Source organism: Mobula hypostoma, chromosome 2, assembly GCF_963921235.1.
Source record: "Mobula hypostoma chromosome 2, sMobHyp1.1, whole genome shotgun sequence".
In the NCBI taxonomy this organism is placed as follows: domain Eukaryota; kingdom Metazoa; phylum Chordata; class Chondrichthyes; order Myliobatiformes; family Myliobatidae; genus Mobula; species Mobula hypostoma.
The window spans coordinates 29707293-29731232 of NC_086098.1; the positions used below are offsets into that span (position 1 = coordinate 29707293).

The 23940-nt window shown below is 41.4% G+C and overlaps 1 protein-coding gene across 1 annotated transcript in view; it reads right to left on the reverse strand.

Annotated features, from left to right (window-relative positions):
* Positions 1-6559: 6559 nt before the first annotated feature.
* LOC134343109 (uncharacterized) overlaps positions 6560-23940 on the reverse strand; it is a 42639-nt gene continuing 25258 nt past the window's right edge. The window contains exons 2-5 of the mRNA XM_063041997.1: positions 22554-23048; positions 10375-10481; positions 7751-7809; positions 6560-6698 (exon numbers count right to left, since the gene is read on the reverse strand). Coding sequence (XP_062898067.1) covers positions 6560-6698; positions 7751-7809; positions 10375-10481; positions 22554-22974 — 726 coding nt within the window. The 5' untranslated portion in view covers positions 22975-23048. The remainder of the gene's footprint in view (positions 6699-7750; positions 7810-10374; positions 10482-22553; positions 23049-23940) is intronic.

Consider the following 23940-nt stretch of genomic DNA (forward strand, 5'->3'; position numbering starts at 1 on the left):
GCAAAAGACGGGCAACTATAGGCCAGTTAGCTTAACATCTGTAGTCAGGAAAATGCTTGAAGCTGTCATTATGGAAGAAATAGCGAAACATTTAGAAAGGAGTGGTTCCATTAGACAGACGCAGCATGGATTCAGAAAGGGCAGGTCCTGTTTGACAAATTTACTGGAGTTCTTTGAGAACATAATTAGAGCAGTGGATAGAGGGGAACAGGTCGATGTCATAAACTTGGATTTCCAGAAGGCGTTTGATAAGGTGCTGCACAAGAGATTTATGAATAAGATATGGATGCATGGAGTCGGAGGAAGTGTATTGGCATGGGTAGTGGATTGGTTAACCAATAGAAGGCAGGTAGTTGTTATAAATGGGTGTTTCTCCAGTTAGCAGTCAGTGGTGAGTGGGGTGTCGCAGGGGTCGGTGCTGGGCCCGCAGCTCTTTACCATTTACATTGATGATTTGGAAGAGGGGACTGAGTGTAGTGTAGCAAAATTTGCTGATGACACTAAACAGTGGAAAAGCAAATTGTACAGAGGATGTGGAGAGTCTGCAGAGGGATATAGATAGGTTAAGTGAGTGGGCCAAGGTCTGGCAGATGGAATACAACGCTGGTAAATGCCAGATAATCCACTTTGGAAGGAATAATAGAAGAGCAGATTATTTTAAGTGGTGAAAGACTGCAGCATGCTGTTGTGCAGAGGGACTTGGGAGTGCATATACATGAATCGTAAAAAGTTGGCTTGCAGGTACAACAGGTTACTAAGAAGGCAAACGGAATGTTGGCCTTCATTGCTAGAGGGATTGAATTCAAGAGCAAGGAGGCCATGCTGCAACTATACAGGGTACTGGTGAGGCCGCACCTGGAGTACTGTGTGCAGTTCTGGTCTGCATACTTGAGGAAGGATATACTGGCTTTGGAGGCAGTGCAGAGGAGGTTCACCAGGTTGATTCCAGGGATGAAGGGGTTAACCTATGAGGAGAGATTGAGTTGCCTGGGACTAAACTCTCAGGAATTCAGAAGAATGAGAGGGGATCTGACAGAAACATAGAAAATTTTGAAAGGGATGGATAAGATAGAAGTAGGAAAGTTGTTTCCATTGGTAGGTGAGACTTGAACGAGGGGACATTGCCTCAAGATTCAGGGGAGAAGATTTAGGACGGAGATGAGAAGAATTTTTTTTTCCAGAGAGTGGTGAATCTGTGGAATTCTCTGCCCAAGGAAGCAGTTGAGGCTTCTTCACTAAATATATTTAAGATACAGTTAGATAGATTTTTACATAGTAGGGGAATTAAGGGTTATGGGGAAAAGGCAGGTAGATGGAGTTGAGTTTATGGACGGATCAGCCATGATCTTATTGAACAGGGGGAGGGGGGCAGGCTCGATGGGCCGGATGGCCTACTCCTGTTCCTATTTCTTATGTTCTTATGTTCTTCTGTATTCAGCCCTGAGGTCAGTTGATACAGACCACAACTGCCGAATCATCCAAAAACTTCTGCAGGTTGCAAGACTCCAAGTTGTATCTGAAGTCCGAGGTGTAGATGGTGAACAGGAAGGGGGAGAGGGCACACAGCACCGTAACAGGCTCTTCTAGGACGCTGAGCCAGTGCTGCCCAATTACACCCATGTGACCAATTAACCTTCTAATCTATATGTCCTTGGAGTGTGGGGAAAACTGGAGCAGATGGAGGAAACCCACACAGTCACAGAGAAAACATACAGACTGCTCACAGACAGTGGCAGGAACTGAACCAGGGTTGCTGACACTGCAATGCCTTACACTAGCCACTGTGCTACTGTGCCGTCCCTAAATTGCACCAAACGTACAAAAACTGAAAGTTTTGACTGGTTAGGAATATTCTCCTCTTCATGCTAAAGTCTATCTTTTCCAGCAGTTCATGCATCCAGAGTTCCAAGTGGTTAGTGCAAAAAAATGCACTTAACTATATGTTTTGATGTACATGTGATAAATCAATGATTCAGATCAGAATCTGTACATACGTTCAATCATGTAAAGTGTATCTTTCTTATTATGGATGCTCAGACATGCACCATTCTAGTAAATCAGTAAACATTCTGACAATAAAATAGCTAATGAACTGATTAAGTATTTTTCATCAGTCTTCACTGTGGAACACACCAGCAGTATAGTGGAAGTCCCAGGTGTCAGGGATCATAAAGTGTGTGAAGTTGCCATAACTAGAGAGAAGGTTCTTGGGAAACTGAAAGGTCTGAAGATAGATAAGTCACCTGAACAGATGATGTACACCCTAGAGTTCTGAATGTGGTAGCTGAAGAGATCGTGGAGGCATTAGTAATGATCTTCCAAGACTCACAAAATTCAGGAATGATTCCGGAAGACTTGAAAATTGCAAATGTCGCTCAACTCTTCAAGATGGGAGAGAGGCAGAAGAAAGGAACTATAGGCCAGTTAATTTAAAAACGCGAACACGAGGAAATTTGTAGATGCTGGAAATTCAAGCAACATACATCAAAGTTGCTGGTGAATGCAGCAGGCCAGGCAGCATCTCTAGGAAGAGGTACAGTCGACGTTTCGGGCTGAGACCCTTCGTCAGGACTAACTGAAAGAAGAGCTAGTAGCTCTTTGATGTGTGTTGATAGGCCAGTTAATCTAGTCTCAGTGGTTGGAGCCAATTATTAAGGATGAGGTCTCAGGGTACTTGGAAGCACATGATAAAATAGACAATAGTCAGCATGGTTTCCTCAAGGGAAAAGCTTGCCTGACAAATCTGTTAGAATTCTTTGCAGAAGTAACAAGCAGGATAGACAAAAGAGAATCAGTTGACATTATGTACGTGGATTTTCAGAAGGCCTTTGACAAGGTGCCACACATGAGCTGCTTAACAAACTGAGCCCATTGTATTACAGGAAAGATTGGAGCATGAATAAAGCAGTGGCTAATTGACAGGAGGCAAAGAGTGGGAATAACGGGAGCCTTTTCTGACTGGCTACCTGTGATTAGTGGTGTTCCATAGGGGTCTGTGTTGGGACCAATTCTTTTTACGTTCTATATCAACGATTTGGATGATGGAATTGATGGCTTTGTTGCAAAATTTGCAGATGATATGAAGATAGGTGGAGGGGCAGGTGATTTTGAGGAAGTAGAGAGGCTACAGAAGGACTTAACTTTCTACTAATTTTTGCTCTATTATATCCCCTCTCTTTGGCTTTTATGTTGATTTGGACTTCTCTTGTTAGCCACATTTGTGTCATCTTCCTTTAGAAATTCCAGCTATTGCTGCTCTGCTGTCATCCCTGTCAGTCAATTCTGGCTATCTCTGCTCTCATGCCTCTGTAATTCCCTTTACTCCATTGTAATACTGATACATCTGACTTTAGCTTCTGCTTCTCAAATTTCAGGGTGAATTTGATCATATTATGATCACTTACCCTGAAGTGTTCTTTTACCTAAGCTGTCTAATCAACTTTGGTTCATTGCACAACACCCAGACAAACTAGCTGATCCCCCAGTGGGCTCTAGAAATTTTAGGCACTGTAGAAATCCTCTCTCCTGGAATCCAGCACCAACCTGATTTTCCCAATCTACCTACATATTGAAGTCCCCCATGACTATTGTAACACTGCCCCTTTGGCATGCATTTTCTATCTCCTGTTGTAATTTTTAGGCCACATCATTACTACTGTTTGGGCGGGGTGGGGTCTGTATACATCTCCCAACAGGGTCTTCAGGGTCTTTTTACCCTTGCAATTCCTTAACTCTATCCACTATGACTCAATATTTTTCAATCCTGTGTCATCTCTTTCTAAAGTTTGATCTAATTTTGATCTAATTTTTTACCAACAGAGCAATTCCACCCCCTCTGCCTTCAGGCCTGTCCTTTCGATACAATGCGTATTCTTGGACATTAATCTCCCAGCTATAATCTTCTTTCAGCTACGATTCAGTGACGCCTACAACATCATACCTGCCAATCTGCAACTGTGATGCAAGTTCTTCTACCTTATTCCATATACTGTGCTCATTGAACTATACCATCAATCCTGTACAGGTATTCACCTTTGTTGATTTTGTTTGCCTTTTACATTGCAACTCATCTGTTGACTGCAATTTTGCCCTCTCCTCACTAGATATTGCCTCTGTTTATAAACCAGCTACCTCATCTTCAGCACTATTATCTGCCTTTCCTACAATAGAAACATAGAAACATAGGAAACCTACAGCACTATACAGGCCCTTCGGCCCACAAAGTTGTGTCAAATATATCCCTACCTTAGAAATTACAAGACTTACCCATAGCCCTCTATTTTTCTAAGCTCCATGTACCTATCCATAAGTCTCTTAAACAACCCTATCGTATCCGCCTCCACCACCGTTGCCGGCAGCCCTTTCTGCGCACTCACCACTCTCTGAGTAAAAAAACTTACCCCTGACATCTTCTCTGTACCTACTTCCAAGCACCTTAAACCTGTGTCCTCTTGTGGCAACCATTTCAGCCCTGGGAAAAAGCCTCTGACTATCCACACGATCAATGCCTCTCATCATCTTATACACCTCTATCAGGTCACCTCTCATCCTTCTTCGCACCAAGGAGAAAAGGCTGTGTTCACTCAACCTATTCTCACATTGAAATATATGCAGCTCAGGACACTTGTCACACCATGCTGAACCTTTTGATTCCTAACTTTATCTGAGGTCTTAACCAACATCTACCTCCATAACCTCTCCACTAACTGTTCTCACACTCAGGTTCCCATGCCCCCGCAACTCTGGTTTACACCCCACCATGCAATAACATTAACAGACCTTCCCACAAGGATATTAGTCGCTCTCTGGTTCAGGTGCAAGCTGTCTCTTCTGTACAGCTCCACCTTCCCTAGAAGAGAGTCCGATGATCCAAAAATCTTATGCCCTCCCTCCTACACCAAATCCTTAGCCACTGAAAGGCCTAGATAGTGTAGAGTGGAAAGGATATTTCCCATGGTAGGAGAGCCTCAGACAAGAGGCCACAGCCTCAGGATAAAGGGGCACCCATTCAAAACAGATGCGGAGAAATTTCTTTAGCCAAAGGGTGGTGGATTTGTGGAATTTGTTGCCACATGCAGCTGTGGAGGCCAGGTCATTGGGTGTATTTAAGGCAGAGGTTTATAGGTTCTTGATTAGACATGGTTGAGGAGGAGATAGAAAAAAAGGATCAGCCATGACTGAATGGCAGAGCAGACTCGATGGGCCAGATGGCCTAATTCTGCTCCTATGTCTTATGGTCTTATTAAACTGTGTAACCTTCCTAGTTTTGGCTTCACTAGCATGTGGCATGGGTAGTAATCCTGAGAGCACAATCCTGGAAGTCCTGCCCTTTAAATTAACATCTAACTCCCTGAATTCCCTATGCAGAACCTTATCACTCATCCTGCCCATGTCATTGGTACATATATGGACCATGACTTCTGGCTGTTCACCCTCCTAATTAAAAATGCTGAAGACTCGATCTGGGATATTCCGTGCCCTAGCACCTAGGAGGTAACGTAACATCCCTGAATCTTGTTCTCACTCACAGAGCCTCCTGTCCATTCCCCTATGTAACAAATCCCCTATCACTACAGTATGCCTCTTCTCCCCTCTTTCCTTCTGAGTCACAGAGGCAGACTCAGTGCCAGAGTCCCGGCCTCTGTGGCTTACTTTCCTCTGCTAGGAATCCCCCCCCACCCCCAGCAGGATTCAAAGTGATATAACTGTTGTTGAGGAGGATTGCCTCAGGGGCTCTGTGCACTAGCTTCTTAACACCTTTCCTCTTCCTCACTGTCAACCATTTTCCTGTGTAACTACCTCTCTATATTTCCAAACTATCACCCACTCAGCCTTCTGAATGATCTGGAGTTCATCCAGTTCCAGCTTCAGCTCCTTAACACAGATTGTTAGAAGCTGCAGCTGGATGCACTTCTCGCAGTTGTAGTCGTCAGGGACACTGGAGGTCTCCCTGCCTTCACATATTCTGCAAGAGGAGCATTCAACTATCCTGTCTGGCATCTCTACTATCCTAGCTGAACAGATATAAAGAAGGGAAAAGAAACTTAAACTACAGTTTTTATTTCCTTTGCTTCTTTTGACTGAAGCCTCTCTTTGTTCAAGCGTTGAAGAGCTAAAGCCTCACGGTCACCACTCTGACTCTGTCCACTCAGATGACGGCCGCAGTGACAATAGCCTCTGCGCTTGCCCCTGCCTTCCTTTAATTAGCTCTTGCAAATCAATCGCAAATGCTGATTGGTCACTGATCAAAGCTCTTTTTCACTGTCTGACCTGCTGCTGCTCTTTTGTATTCAGGCAGGGGACCTGATTGAAGTCCCCTCATTTCAAAACTTCCGATGTCCGGTTTGGCCGCAGGTCAGGGCTCTTTTTCTCATCACTGTCATATGTCATGAAATTTGTTTGTGATTTTTTTCGTGGTAGCAGTACAGTGCTACATAAAACGGCTACAATTCTGTGCAACAGTCCCCGTACTGTGCTATCATCTGTTCAATTGGGTCATACGATACATACTGTATTTATAATGTTAAATTCCCTCTGTCAAAACATATAGTTCAAAAACCTACTTGCCTGGTATAAACTTTGATATGTAGTTTACTCCAGAAAGGGTATTGTTCACTGCTGTCCTGCTGGAGGCAAATTCCTCATCGGTCAGAGGCGAGCTGGAGAATACTTGATGAAGCACAATGATGCTCCCATTTCTGAATTAATAAAAGCCAAAAAAAAAGCATTAGAACAGATGAACAGCCCATTACCAATGCATTAAATGACATTTCCTGCCTTTTTGGAGTAGCTAAAACAAAATTAGATCCTAGTTTCTCTCTTCAAAATGTAAAACTGGAGACGCAAAAGACTTCCTGTCCTAGTGATTCAAAAGCTCTTTCGGACAAAATTGACAGGGATTTGTAGTACATCCCAGTACTGAGAATATGTCATCTGACACCATTTCCATCAACTTTATCCCAGCAATGGTGATTGCTAAGTCTTGTTAATTTCTGGTATTTAGGAGAGAATTTAAATGAAGGGAAAATGTAACTTGAACTGAAGCAAATACAAAAGCTGTTTGTTTGACCTTTTCATTCACTTTGAGGCACAAACTTGTGGCTTTAGGTGCACTTACAATGTGCCTTGGGCTACTGTAATATCCAATTCAACCTGAGCTCTCCCTTCCCAGAACAATTGGTGCAGAGACTGTTGACTGAAACACCACATTTTTTTACAATACTTCTCCTTCATTGGCAGGTGTAAGGTGCTGACTGTCCACTCAGTTTCATATCTCATGAACACTAAAAGCCGCTACAGTTGGTCCCGTGTGCCACTATGCATTTATTTTATACACAGTTGCTAAAGTCAAATCTCAATTCTATCCCTAAGACATGAAGAGCAGGTGTATTTGCATGTGGAAACCAGCCTGAGGTGGCACTCAGACTGCACTCTATGAAGAGCCTAGAGACTATACGAAACTATCCAGATGGGGTGCACAGATACCCTATTCACTTCTGGAAGTAATCCAAATGTACCTATAAAGTGTCTTGGCTTTTTTAAAATAACTGCTAGGTTAACGTTGATAGTAAGGTAAAATGATAATAAGAATGAAAACTAGCCCCATGTAAATGTTCCAGACTGTAATCCACAAATATTTCATTGTTTCTTGTGCACTTTGCAGTTCCTTCCTATTAATCAGGCTTTCTGTAGTTTGCCATTAAGTTTTTAAAACTAAATAAATATCTACCCCTTAAAATACTTCACTTACGCGAATCCCAAAACTTTTACGAAAGCATTCGGAACCACCCTTCTGTACGCTTCATTAAGCTGAGGAAAGGATAGAAATGAAAAAAAAACACACATTTTCAAAAACAGAAAAAAATGAAGAGTTACACAGTTCTACTATATTAACAGGTGTAAAAATAAAATCCACGTTAATATTTTAAATTGCCCATAATTTCAATGGCAGCTAAAGCTGCTTGCTGTTGGTTAGGTATTTCCATATATATTCAGTGTTTATGTTTGTGTTGCAAGGCCAGTTGCTAAAATGCAGGCAATGAAATAAATAAGTCATGGAACATTTGAAGGAACATTGAATATTTGGCTGGTCTGTAAAAGTAAGTGCAATAACTGAGGAGAGAATAGAGGGACAAATTCAAATGTCAATCAAGAGCAGAAGGGGAATTAAAGAGAGGAGAAAATAGATTGAGATGACAAGAACAGGAAGGAAAAATAAAAAAAGTGGAAGTACAATTTTACCATTTACAATATAAAACTACAGCAATTAAACACAAATAAGTGAAACTGCCCACTTCTAATGGTTAATGTTAGGTAACAGAATAATTGAGACGATGCTTAACCAGAAATCGACAAGCATTATCTCTCTGTGCTGAATTTAATACTCTTTTGTTTCAGACATCATAGGTCTGAATCCATTGCAATGATGTAGCTAACAGTGCGATATTGTTGTTGTAAATTTTACAAAGCAGTACATCCTGAACTACAGCCTTTGGATATTTCAGTTTCGCAAATAATCTGAGCCTTACTTAAAATTGCTGTACCATCTACCTAAAAATAATAAGTGTTACTTGGCCTACTGTTACTTTGTCGACAAGATCTGGGTATGTCATGTATCTCCGAGTTTTTATTTGAAAACTACCTGCACCTAGATAGTTTCTTAATAGGATTAACATCATAATGCTGCCTTGTACACTGCCTTAATACACGAAGGTGTGCTTCTGCCATTTCTGAACCTTCACCCTTCATTACATATCTATTGCACTGCTAATTGATTCGTGAGGTAAAAGTATGAGAGATCCACTGATTCATATATTTTAAGATAATTTTTGACTCATAGGCACATCACTTACTCCCACAAGTACATTTCGATTAACATAACTGCTAGGAATAGTTCGACTTTGAAGAAATCATCTCTGGTTGCTGAATCAGTTGCTGAACCAATTCTTCACTTTGAGTTTAATTTTTTTCAGGTGATTAAACACACCATTTGAAAAAACATCGGCATGGCTTTCATAATGATTTAACACCTATATGACCAAGAATTCAACCGTAGATGCAAATAATGTAGGATGGATTTTCTACTAATTTTGACAAGAATTAGCTTCAGTTTGGAGTAGATCTTTTCATGGGGCTTAAACTGGGCATCTCAATCACAAGAGAATCAAAGAGTAAACATAGATATTATCAAGACCCAAGCTACAAAAAGACCAAGACAAACATTCTCTAGTAGTAAGTCAGGTTTGTTACTCATGTTAAAAATGAGATATTGCTATACTTAAGCATATTTTACAATAAAGTCTTATGTGTCAGAAATATTCATGTTAATGAATTCCTGTTAAACTTTCTTTTAATGTTCTAAGTTGGTCAATCACATAGAGTACAAAAAGAAACAAGTCAACAGAGTAAGCAGCAAGTTTGGTGTAGAAATGCTAATTCCATTTTCCTTTTCATAGAAACTGCCTGCTTCTCCATATATTTCTGATAGTTTGTGTTTTTATTTAAAATTTGTTTCAACTTCTGTATTTTGATTTTGGACAATCATATCAAAACACATACATGAGGAAAATAATGGTTGGAACTTCTTCATGTTAGCCCTGTCACTCAGCAGAAGTTCAGGATTCCTGTATAAGCAGGTGTAAACAAGCCCTTTCTAAACTTCTGCACAGTCATGCAACTGCTGTCAGTGCTGTTCACAGCAGACTCATTTAAATGGTCCTATGACGGTGGGCAAACTTCTACATTTTCCCAACATAGATGATGGAGAATCTGCCAGCTGATCTGTGTCAGTATCTGAGATCTCTGTTATCGTTAAGAACACATTTAGTAAGTAGGACACCAGTAATTCAGGCAACAAACAGGTTAAGAGAAATCTTGAGACAATATACAATAATTTATGCACCACTGTTGTTTGAAGAAACAAGTGATCCTCTCAAAATGCTTTCTGAGTGTTTCACACATTAACAGAATTCACTCTTCCCACAAATTGGTGCTAAATCAATTCCTTTAAAAATAATATAAAAATTTGTATTGGATAATGCCAAAATTACATTTTCTTTCTTAACTGCCCAGAGACTTTAATTATCTTTATTAAAGATTGTACTTCAACATGTTAGCCTGGGTCTCACAGAAATTCTGTTGCCTTGATAAAGGGTCTAGGCCTGAAATGTCAATTGTTTATTTATTTCCATAGATGCTGCCTGACCTGATGAGTTCCTCCAGCATTTCGTGTGTGTTGCTCTGATTTTCCAGTATCTGTAAACTCTATTGTGTTTGTTATATAAACCTGAAGGTCAATACTTGTCATCAGAGGCACATTAAAGATATTAATAAATATCCTTTTAGAGTCACAATGTTATTCACTCAGTTACATACCAATGAAGTGAGTTCTGTTGAACGACTTTTATACTCGGCCGAGGAAGCATTTTTCAGTTCATTACAGAAGTTCAGATTTTTAATAATCAATGCAAATGTTCTACTTTCTGTAACAGATATGTATTATTAACCTTTTTATTACTTCAAATATAAAAGGTGTGCAATTCTTTGCAATTACAGTAGTTCATAATAATTTTTTGTGATTGTGCAGTCCAGTATTCTACAAGGAAATATGGCTGCTATTTCTCAAAACATTCACAGAGTCATAGAAAAGTACAGCACCGAAACAGGCCCTTCTTCCCATCTGGTCCGTGCAAGCCATTTAAACTGCCAAATCCCATCGACCTGCATGTGGACTATAGCCCTCCTTACCCCTATGATCCATTTACCAATCCAAATTTTTCTTAAACGTTGAAATCGAAATCAGATCCATCACTTGCACTGGCAGCTTGCTCCACACTATCACTACCCTCCGAGTTAAAGAAATTTCTTCTCATGTTCCCCTTAAGCAATACACCTTTCACCCTTAGCCCATGGTCTCTGGTTGTAGTCTCTCCCAACCTCAGTGGAAAAAGCCTGCTTGCATTTACCCTATCTGTACCCCTCATAATTGTGTATACCTCTATCAAATCTCCCATTAATCTTCTATGTTCTAGGGAATAAAGTTCTAACCTATTCAATCTTTGTGAAAAACATGGAAAGAAAGTAGGAGAGCTAGCACTGTTGATTGAAAAGAACACTTGTGCTGTGGAGAAGACATACAGAGAGTCCAAAGTCAGAATTCTGTTTGGGTAGAGCTAACAGTAGAGAAAACACTACATAGCTGGGTGCAAACAACAGGAATTCTGCAGATGCTGAAAATTCAAGCAACACACATAGAAGTTGCTGGTGAACGCAGCAGGCCAGGCAGCATCTCTAGGAAGAGGTGCAGTCGACGTTTCAGGCCGAGTCCTGACGAAGGGTCTTGGCCTGAAACGTCGACTGCACCTCTTCCTAGAGATGCTGCCTGGCCTGCTGCGTTCACCAGCAACTTTTATGTGTATAGCTGGGTGCATTCTATTGGGCACCACTGAGTTTGGTAGATAATAGTGTTAGGGCCGGAGAAGATAAGGAATTTTTAAAATGTGAGAAGGAGCAATCAACAAAAAATGATTAATTATTAGAGGAAGGCCATTTTCAATGGGATGATAGTGGATCTGCCAGATAAACCCGAACCAAAAGTTGACAGGCAGGCTAAACCGTAACTTAACAATCACTGACATTGAAGAGATTGCTGTGGTGCCACTTATTCACTCTTTCATGTGATATAAAAAAATATTAACAAACAAATCCAGAGCTCCCAGGATGATGAAAGAGATACTGAGGATGCTAAAGTTAAAAAAAGATGGTGGTTGACAAGTAGAATCAACCAGAACCAAAAACAGAATCAAAATGGTTACATGGAAATCAGAAGGGTGTTGTAAATGGCAGCAAGATATAAACAGGCTGGTGAAAAAGGCAGATGAAATTTACTGTGGAGAAAAGTGAGATAATGAATTTAGGTGGGAAGGTTGAAAAGAAGCAAAATTGTTTTAAATGTGGTGCAGAGCAGAAGGATCTGGTGTGTAGGTGCATAGATCAGTGAAAGAGCAGGTTGAATTGAATTGAATTGACTATTTCTTACACCCTTCACATACATAAGGAGTAAAAACCTTTACGTTACATCTCCATCTAAATGTGCAATGTGCAATTAATAATAATTTGTAATAAACAGAACATACAACAGGACAGTCAATATAGCATAGAAATACAATTTTATCAGCGTGAATTAATTAGTCGGATGTTCTAGTGGAAGAAGCTGTCCCGGAGCCTGTTGATCCTGGCCATATTAAGTGGTCAATATGCCATACATGCCTTATCAAAGAAGAATTAAAAATGAAAAGCCCTGCTGAACCCTTATAAAACTAGAGGTCAACCCATGAATAGATATTGCTTTCAATTCTGGTCACCTCATTACAGGAAAGATAGCAAGGCATTAGAGAGCACAGAATAGATTTAAGAGCACTGTTCCTGTGAGAAAGAAGTAGTTTTATAATGCAGAGGAGAGCGATTCAGGCTGCTTTCTTTGGGTAAAAAGGTAGATGGCAAGAAGCATATAGACTGATGAGGGGTCTGGACAGAGTGGAAAGTGGCGGGCTGTACCTGTTGGTGGAGGCATGAGATCATTGGTATAATGTAAGTGGAAGAAAATTAGGAGTGGCATGAGGAATAACTTCTTTTACACAATACATGGAATCGACAATACAGGGATGGCAGACACAGAAGAGGCATGCTCTCTAGTGACCTTCATTAAAAAACAATAAATAGTTAAAGGAAAAAAAAAGGAAAACTGCAGAAAAAGGGCTAGGGAGTGAAGCTGGTGAGTTGTTCCGGTAGATGGTACAGACATAATGTACTGAATGGCCTACCTCAGTGACTCTATGAGGTTAATAAATTCTTGGGCACGAGGAGAATATGCGGACAGTACAAGAAAATGATGCTGAAATAGACATTCATGCCAAATGATAGAGCAGTTCTGAAGGGCCATGTGGCCTTCTCCTGCTCCTGGTTCTTATGTTCCCATTTTTCTGTAAAATGTTTAAAGTTCCTGCCTCATATAGTGCACATGTACTCTATCTGCACTTTTTAAGATCACCACTGAGAGCCACATTCCATTCTGTGTCCTCTCAATGAACACTGGGAGTACATCACACATATGCTAATGAGATTGGCACAAAGCAGACTAATGGTTTGCTTTTACAGTCAAATGAAAATTCTTTGCACCAGTTTCTTTGTCTTCTCTCAGTTTTATGTTTGGAAGTTAACAGGTGTCAGAGGAACTTGCATGTCTGCATCATTTCTGAGTCAGGTGTGTTAAATTTGTTCACTGATACTTTCTAGGATAGAATACCATAAAGCCATAAGACAAAGAACAGAATTAGGCCATTCGGCCTATCGAGTCTGCTCTGCCATTTGATCATGGCTGATCCATTTCCCTCTCAACCCCATTCTCCTGCCTTCCCTTGTAAACATTCACGTCCTGATTTATCAAGAAACTATCAACCTCTGCCTTAAATACACCAAATGCTCTGGCCTCCACAGCTGCCTATGGCAAGAAATACCATGGATTCACCCCTCTCTGATTTTAGAAATTCCCCCTCATCTCCTTTTTAAAGGGATGCCCTTTTTCCTGAGGTTATGTCCTCTTGTCCTGGACTCCCCCACCAAAGGAACCATGCTTTCCACATCTATTTTATGCAGGCCTTTCCACATTTGATAGATTTCAATGAGATTCCCCCTCATGCTTCTAAATTCCAGCAAGTACAGGTCCAGAGACATCAAACAGTTCTCATATGATAAGCCTTTCATTCCCGGAATCATTTTTGAATTTTCTGCCTGTTTAGAAAATAGTCTACGCTTTTATTCCATCTACTAAAGTGCTTGACAGTGTATTTCCTGGCACTGTATTCCATCTGCCACTTCTTTGCTCATTCTCCCAATCTGTCTAAATCCTTCTGCAGCCTCCCTGCTTGCTCATCACTACCTTTCCCTCCATCTATCTTCGTATCATCCGCAAACTTGGCAAAAAAGCCATCAATTTCATTGTCCAAATCATTGATATACAATATAAAAAGAAGCGGTCCCAAAACCAACCCATGCGGAACATCGCTATACCCACTCTTTGCCTTCTGCCAATTAGCCAATCCTCTATCCATGCTAGTATCTTTCCTTTTTATACCACAGGCTCTTATCTTGCATGTGACTGAATCGCAAAAGGTTGGTTTGCAGGTACAGCAGGCTATCAAGAAGGCAAATGGAATGTTGGCCTTCATTGCTAGACGGATTGAATTTGAGAGTGGGGAGTTTATCCTGCAACTGTACAGGGTACTGGTGAGGCCACACCTGGAGTACTGTGTGCAGTTATGGTCTCCTTACTTGAGGAAGGATATACTGGCTTTGGAGGTGGTGCAGAGGAGGTTCACCAGGTTAATTCCAGAAATGAAGGGGATAGACTATAAGGAGAGATTGAGTTGCCTGGGACTGTACTTGCTGGAATTCAGAAGAATGAGAGGAGATCTTATAGATCTTATCTTATTTTGTCTTTGGCGGTTTGATTGAGGAATGACTGTGCAGACATGTGGATGTCAGCGTGTCAGATCGGCAGGAAGAGTATAAAAAGCGATCATTTTTTCTTCGACGATTTGATCAAGGAATGACTGCATAGGCATGTGGACGTCAGCGAGTTAGACCGGCAAGAAAAGTATAAAAAGAAGACAGCTTTATGGAGCGGGCGCCCGAGAAGAGGGAGGCAGGGTAGGATTGGCTTTGGCTCAATTGGGCTTCAGTGATAATGGGTCAAGGCAAGGTAAGTTACTTGTGAAGGATTGGAATAGGAAGTATGTCTGTGAGGCTGGTTTTCAGTACTGGGTGTCACACGTGGAATGTCCACGAGACTCCCAGCCTTATGGATGGCCACATCTGCACCAGGTGCCTTGAGCTGCAGCTCCTTAGGGACCACGTTAGGGAACCGGAGATGCAGCTCGATGATCTTCATCTGGTCAGGGAGAGTGAGGAGGTGATAGAGAGGAGCGATAGGCAGGTAGTCACACCGAGGCCTCAGGAGACAGATAAGTGGGTCAGGAGAGTGAAGGGCAGGAGTCAGATGGTAGAGAGTACCCCTGTGGATGTACCCTTAAAAATAAGTACTCCTGTTTGAGTACTGTTGGGGGAGATGGCCTACTTGGGGGAAGCAAAAGTGGCTGCGCCTCCGGCACAGAGTCTGGCCCTGTGGGTCAGAAGGGTAGGGAAAAGAAGAGGATGGCAGCAGTGATAGGGGACTCTATAGTTAGGGGGTCAGATAGGCGATACTGTGGACACAGGAAAGAAACGCGGATGGTAGTTTGCTTCTCAGGTACCAGGGTCCAGGATGTTTCAGATCGCGTCCACGACATCCTGAAGTGATAAGGAGAACAGCTGGAGGTCGTGGCACATATTGGTACCAATGACGTAGGTAGGAAAAGGGTAGAGATCCTGAAGGCAGACTACAGGGAGTTAGGAAGAAAGTTGAGAAGCAGGACCTCAAAGGTAGTCATCTCGGGATTACTGCCTGTGCCACGCGACAGTGAGTATAGGAATAGAGTGAGGTGGGAGATAAATGTGTGGCTGAGAGATTAGAGCAGAGAGCAGGAAATCAGATTTCTGGATCATTGGTTCCTCTTTTGGGGCAGGAGTAACCTGTACGAAAAGGACGGATTGCACTTGAATCCAAGGGAGACCAATATCCTGGCGGGGATGTTTGCTAAGGCTATTGGGGAGAGTTTAAATTAGGATTGCTGGAGGCTGGGAACCGAACTGAAGAGACGGAAGAAGGAGCGGTTGGCTCATAAATTGAGAAAGTTTGTGGACAATGTGAGAGGGAGGATAGGCAGGTGATAGAGAAGGTATACGCTCAGACTGATGGTTTGAAATTTGTCTATTTTAATGCAAGGAGGATCATAAACAAAATGGATGAACTTAGAGCGTGGATCAGTACTTGGTGCTATGATATTGTGGCCATTACAGAGACTTAGATGGCTCAGGGGCAGGAATGGTTACTTTGAGTGCAAGGCTTTAGATGTTTCAGAAAGGACAGGGAGGGAGGCAAAAGAGCTGGGGGCGTGGCACTGCTAATCAGTTAGTATCACGGCTGCAGAAAAGGAGGAAGTCATGGAGGGATTATCTACTGAGTCTCTGTGGTTGGAAGTTAGAAACAGGAAGGGATCAATTATTCTACTGGGTATTTTTTATAGACCACCCAATAATAACAGGGACATAGAGGAGCAGATAGGGAGACAGCTTCTGGAAAGGTGTAATAATAACAGGGCTGTCGTGGTGGGAGACTTTAATTTCCCCAATATTGATTGGCCTAGAAGAGGAGAGGCTGTACGTGATCTGGTATTGGAAAATAAAACTGGTCAGGTGTCAGGTCTCTCAGTGGGAGAGCATTTTGGAGATAGTGATCACAATTCTATCTCCTTTACCGTAGCATTGGAGAGAGATAGGAACAGACAAGTTAGGAAAGCGTATAATGGGAGTAAAGGGAAAAAAGAAGCAATCAGTCAAGAACTTGGATGCATAAATTGGGAACAGATATTCTCAGGAAATGTATGGCAGAAATGTGGCACTTGTTCAGGGGATATTTGTGCGGTATTCTGCATTGGTACATTCCAATGAGACAGGGAAAGGATGGTAGGGTACAGGAACTGTGGTGTGCAAAGGCCGTTGAAAATCTAGTCAAGAAGAAGAGAAAAGCTTAGGAAAGGTTCAAAAACTAGGTAATAATAGAAATCTAGAAGATTGAGGCTCGCAGGAAGAAGCTTAAGAATGAAATTAGGAGAGTCAGAAGGGGCCATGAGAAGACCTTGGTGGAAAGGATTAAGGAAAAACCCCAAGGCATTCTACAAGTATGTGAAGAGCAAGAGGATAAGATGTGAGAGAATAAGACCAATCAAGTGTGACAATGGAAAAGTGTGTATGGAACTGGAGGAGGTAGCAGAAATACTTAGTGAAGACCCTGCTTCAGTATTCACTACGGAAAAGGACCTTTGCAATTGTAGGGATGACTTACAGCGAACTGAAAAGCTTGAGTGTATAGACTAAGAAAGAGGATGTGCTGGAACTTTTGGAAAGCATTAAGTTGGATAAGACACCGAGACCAGATGAGGTGTACCCTCGGCTACTGTGGGAGGCAAGGGAGGAGATTGTTGAGCCTCTGGCAATAATCTTTGCATCATCAATGAGGATGGGAGAGATTCCGGAGGATTGCAGGGTTGCAGAAGTTGTTCCCTTACTCAAGAAAGGGAGTAGAGATAGCCGGGAAATTATAGATCAGTGAGTCTTACTTCAGTGGTTGGTAAGTTGATGGAGAAGGTCCTGAGAGGCAGGATTTATGAACACTTATGAACACTTGGAGAGGCATAATGTGATTAGCAATAGTCAGCATGGCTTTGTCAAAGGCAGGTTATGCCTTACTAGCCTGACTGAGTTTTTTGAGGATGTGACTAAACACATTGATAAAGATAGAGCAGTAGATGTAGTGTATATGGATTTCAGCAAGGCATTTGATAAGGTACCCCATGCAAGGCTTATTGAGAATGTAAGGAGGCATGGGATCCAAGGAAATCTTGCTTTGTGGATCCAGAATTGGCTTGCCCACACGAAGCAAAGAGTGGTTGTAGATGGGTCATATTCTGCATGGAGGTTGGTGACCAGTGGTGTGCCTCAGGGGTCTGTTCTGGAACATCTTTTCTTTGTGATTTTTATAAATGACCTGGATGAGGAAGTGAAGGGACGGGTTAGTAAATTTGCTGATGACACAAAGGTTGGGGGTGTTGTGGATAACATGGAGGGCTGTCAGAGGTTACAGCGGGACATCGATTGGATGCAAAACTGGGCTGAGAAGTGGCAGGTGGAGGTCAACCCAGGTAAGTGTAAGGTGGTTCATTTTGGTAGGTCAAATATGATGACAGAATATCGTATTAATAGTAAGACTCTTGGCAGTGTGAAGGATCATTGGGATCTTCGGGTCCGAGTCCACAGAACACTCAAAGCTGCAGCGCAGGTTGACTGTGTGGCTAAGAAAGCATATGGTGCATTGGCCTTCATCAATCGTGGGATTGAGTTTAGGAGCCGAGAGGTAATGTTACAGCCGTATAGAACCCTGGTCAGACCCCACTTGGAGTACTGTGCTCAGTTCTGGTCACCTCACTACAGGAAGGATGTGGAAACCATAGAAAGGGTGCAGAGGAGGTTTACAAGGATGTTGACTGGATTGGGGAGCATGCCTTATGAGAATAGGTTGCGTGTACTTGGCCTTTTCTCCTTGGAGCGATGGAGGATGAGAGGTGACCTGACAGAGATATTTAAGATGAAGAGAGGCATTGATCATCTGAATAGTCAGAGGCTTTTTTCCAGGGCTGAAATGGCTAACACGAGAGGGTAATTTTAAGGTGCTTGGAAGTGGGTACAGAGGAGATGTCAGGGGTAAGTATTTTATGCAGAGAGTGGTGAGTGCGTAGAATGGGCTGCTGGCGACTGTGGTGGGGGCAGATACAATAGGGTTTTTTAAGTGGCTCCTGGATAGGTATATGGAGATTAGAAAAGTAGAGGGCTATGGGCAACCCTAGGTAATTTCTAAAGTAATTACATGTTCAGCACAGCATTGTGGGTCAAAGGCCCTGTATTGTGCTGTAGGTTTTCTACTTTTCCATATAAAATTATAAAAGGGATAGATAAGATAGAGGCAGGAAACAAAGCCTATACAACGACTGAAAAGAAAATCTAAACATTAAACAAATACCGCTAGTCTTCAAAGTCAGTTGACTCAGAAGTCCAATTTCTCAGGGAAGGCCAAAAGCAAACAGGCAGCAAAGTTTTGCTAACCTCTGTCCAAGTCTCAACAAGCACTATGATGACAAGTATGGAGTTAAATACTATCACGATTAAATAATTAGCTGACATGTGCAAATTCACAAGCGCAATTGCTGTATCTACCTTGCTGCCGAATCCATGGTTTGACACGACCATGTTACCTACTCTAGAAGCTGCTTAGAATTTCCCTACCACATAGCCCTCTGGTTTTTAAGTTCCATGCACTTTTCTAAGAGAGTATCTTAAAAGACCCTATTGTATCCACCTCTACTACCTTCGCTGGCAATACATTCCATGACCCCACCACTCTCTGTGTGAAAAACTTACCCCTGACATCCCCCTTGTACCTACTTCCAAGCACTTTAAAACTATGCTCCCCTCATGTTAGCTATTTCAGCCCTGGGAAAAAGCATCTGGCTATTCACACAATCAATACATCATGATAATTGATTTAGTTCATCTGTCATTTTCATGTCCTGCATTACTCCCTCTTCAGTGTCATTTTCCAAAGGTCTGGTATATACCTTTTGAAACAGTTGAGGCCAGTTCATTGGCTATATTTAAGAGGGAGTTAGATATGGCCCTTGTGGCTACGGGGATCAGGGGGTCTGGAGGGAAGGCTGGTACAGGGTTCTGAGTTGGATGATCAACCATGAGCATACTGAATGGTGGTGCAGGCTCGAAGGGCCGAATGGCCTACTCCTGCACCTATTTTCTATGTTTCTATACTCTCGCCTCTCCTTTACTCTTTATATATCTGAAAAATCTTCGGGTAACCTCTTTGATATTATTGGCTAACTTACCTTCATATTTCATCATTTCCCTCCTTATGGCTTTTTTAGTTGCCTTCTGTTGGTCGTTAAAAGTTTTCCAATCCTCTAACCTTCCACTATTTTTTGCTCTTTTATATGTCTTCTTGATTGCTTTTATGTTGGCTTTGACTTTCCTTGACAGCCACAGTTGTGTCACCCTGTCTTTAGAATATTAATTCTTATTGAGGATTTATCTGTCCTGCACCTTCCGAGTTGTTCCTAGAAACTCCAGCCATTACTGCTCTGCCATTCTCCCTGCTGGTGTCCCCTTCAAATCACCTTTGGCCAGCTCCTCTCTCATGCCTCTGTAATTCACTTTACTTCACTGTAATAATGATACATTTGACTTTAGTTTCTCCCTCTCAAATTGTGGGGTGAATTCCATCATATTAAGATGACCACCTCCTAAGGGTTCCTTTACCTTAAGCTCCCTAATCAAATCCACTTCATTACACAACACCCAATTCAGGATATCTGAACCACAAGCTGGGCTCAACCACAAGCTGCTCTAAAAGCGATCTTATGTGCATTCTACAAATTCTCTCTCTTGGGATCCAAAATCAGCACCAACTACCTGTATATTGAACTCTCCCATGATTGTTGTAACATTGCTGTTTTAACATTTATTTTCTATCTCCCACTGTAATTTGTAGCCTATATCCTGGCCTCTGTTCGTAGACCTTTATATAACTCCCATCGCAGTCTATTTACCTTTGCAGTTTCTTAACCTCACCTATCACGATTCTACATTTTCTGATCATATGTCACCTCTTTCTAGTGATTTCATTTCACTTTTTACCAACAGAGCTACACCACCCCTTCTGCCTACCCGCCTGTCCTTTTGAGGGAATGTGTATCCTGGATGTTAATCTCCTTGATGGAGCCACAGAGCAAGCTGCCGTGTTCTTCCCACCTACCACGTCAAATGATTTTCTCAGTCTTTCTATTAGTCGTGGGGTAGGTATTGTAAAGGATTCTTAGGAACAGGGATATGCAAAAGCAAGGATTTATCAGGAATAGGCATGGTACATGGTAGATTGATCTAAAAGATTAAGTCACAATGGTTCAAAATTGACTTGGTAGATTAGATTCAAAATTGCCTTGGCTGCAGAAGACAGAATAGTGATGGAGACCTGTTATCCTGATTAAAGGTCTTTGTTACAGGGATTGTTATTGAGACCTTCTTTTGCTTGTGACTTACAGAAATAACTTGGATGAAAATGTAGTAAGTTCACAGATGACACAAAAATTGTGTTTTTATAGTGAGAAAGGTTGTCAAGGTTACGGCGGGAGATAGATCAGCTAGGAATATGGGCAGGGAAATGGAAGATGGAGCCTAACCTAGACCAGCGTGAGATGTTGCACTTTGGGTGGTCAAATGTAAGAAAAAGAATACAGTAATCACCAGGGACCTTGACGGCAGTAATGTACAGAAAGATCCAAAATTGCACTTCAAATCCCTATGTACATCAATACTTCCTAAAAACTCAACGTAAGAGGATAATTTGGTAAAGTAAGTGTGCTTACAACGTGCTTGCCTTTATCAATCAGCACAATGGATATAAAAGCTGATAAATCATGTCACAGCTGTATAAAGCTTTGGTCAGGACACATCTGGAATATTGTGTGCATTTCTGGTCATCGCATTACAGGAAGAATGTGGAGTCTATGGAGAGGGTGCAGAAGTTCTCCAGGGTGTGAGGGGTCACAGTTTGAGGATAAAGGGGAAGCCTTTTAGGACCAAGATTATGAAAAACTTCTTCACACAGAGAGTGGTGAATCTGTGGAATTCTCTGCCACAGGAAACACGAGGCCAGTTCATTGGCTATATTTAAGAGGGAGTTAGATATGGCCCTTGTGGTTAAAGGGATCGGGGGTATGGAGGGAAGGCTGGTACAGAGTTCTGAGTTGGATGGTCAGCCATGATCGTACTGAATGGTGGTGCAGGCTCAAAGGGCCGAATGGCCTACTCCTGCACCTATTTTCTATGTTTCTATATTAGCTAGGAGAGGATTGGATTGTCTTCTCTGGAATGTCAGAGACTGAGGGGTGACCTGGTAGACATATATAAACCTATGAGAAGCAACATAAGGTAGATAGTAAGAGTCCTTATCCCAGAGTGGAAATGGCAGATATGTACCAGGGGTCATAGCTTTAAGGTGAGAGAAGAAATATTTAGACAGGCACATCAATATGTAGGGAATGAAGGGATATAGACCATAATTTAATTTGGCATCATGATCAGCATAAATGCTGTTGGTCAAGGGGCCTGTTCCTGTGCTGTACTCTTCCTCATGCTATGATGGGTGTTGGGTACAAACTAACCTATGCTGTTTTTACAAGATAGTGCTTCAAATACCTTAAGATGACAGTTTTAAGTATTTCATCTCTTCAGGCAAAGGCATAACTGAGATCAAATATTGTTCTACTTTTCTTTGAAGAGCAAAGAATCTACCCAAAGCCTCTAAAGCAGCCTTACTCCTCTGAACTCCCGTCGTGGTAGGAGGTAGAAACGGGAAGTGCGGTGAGTGGGAACTATAAGGTTGGTAGCAGTGGATGATGTTAGTCCTGACGAAGGGTCTCGGCCCGAAACATCGATGGTACCTCTTCCTAGAGATGCTGCCTGGCCCGCTGCGTTCACCAGCAACTTTTATGTGTGTTGCTTACTCCTCTGAATATCAATTTTCTGGATGTTTTCAATAAAGGCATATAGCTGAATCCTAAAGCCAATTATTTAGTGTGATGGATTTTGATCACATAGATATTAGTGTCATTAAGTTATATTACGATCATAAACTCAGTACTAGTTCAGTAATATTATCATTACATTTGCCATTGTTATACAGTGCAGCATTATTTCTGCTGGTTCATTGAAATAACATCTTTCTCACAAACAGTTCAGACTTCCTCGCTAACGAGGGAGAAACATGTTCAACATACCTCCTTGTGGTGATGTAGCTGATGTTGATGTAGTTTTTGACGTTGACATACCTGTTGATGATGACGTACTTGTTGATGTTGATGTACTTGATGATGACATAGCTCTTGATGATGACATATTTGTTGATGTACTTGATGATGACGTACTTGATGATGATGTACCTGTCGATGATGACATAGCTTTTGATGACGACATACTTGTTGATGTACTTGATGATGACATAGCTCTTGATGATGATGTACTTGTTGATGTTGATGTACTTGATGATGACATAGTTGTTGATGTTGACGTTGTTGTGACAGTTGTCTGTGTAGCATTTTGTGTGGGTATGAGGTCACAGAATTCCCCCTCTATTGGGTAGCCTCTGATGCATTTACAGGTTTGGTCTGCTGTAGTATGTGCTCCGCAAGACTGACGCATTTTACAAAGTGTTGAGTTCCAAGTAAATTCACTGATACATGTACATTGAATTTCATTGTTCACCAACTGGCAGACTAGGGAAAGAAAAATTCATCTCAAATGGGTGTTACTTAATTTCCTGCCAAATGGATTGAGGAAGCCTGTACCAATTTTTAAATTATTACTTTTTGCATTGGACTTGACCAAGCTAATGTCAATTTGGCCTAAGATAATGTTAAGCTTCATCAGTTCACTCTCAGATTGAAATAATAGGCACAATTCTCTGATACGGGACATAATCTGGTTTATCACACATTTGTCGAAGGAATTATCATGGTATCCTTATCCAAACTGATTGGCTGCACACTGGTCAATGTCTGTCTTGATGTAATCCAAGAGTTGATGGATTAATGATTATAATTTTTGATTTCTTATATTAATAATGACAAATTATGATCAGAAAGTTTCATTTCATCATTCTAGCTGAACAGATTCGAATATATGCACGTACAGGTGATGCTAGAACAGCTGTTAACACATGTTTTGACCAACTTTTGCTCTGTTCATCCTCTAACTTTTTCAATACTGTAGACATTCACTGCATATATTCATCTACCCCACAGTGTTCATCTCAAATGGGATAGTTTCCTTAACCACTAAGGAACTGGGTGTCAGACATTCAACCAGAAAGAATTCAGAACAAAGTGTGGCATTTATTTTGCAGGAAATAATGTAATAAAAGTAAAAATTATGATAAGAAAATTTTTCTAATATCATATGGTGGTTATGTTATTGAACTATTATCTAGAATCACATGTAGGCCATTACAGGGCAGAATGGAAGATTTCCTTCCCTGAAGAACATTAAGTAACCAGATAAGTTTAATTTTAGTTAAATAACTCAGTAATCTTCAGAAGTATTTTATTTATCATTGGTAACACTGTTTTATATTCCATATCCTTTAAAATATTGAATTTAAATGCCATG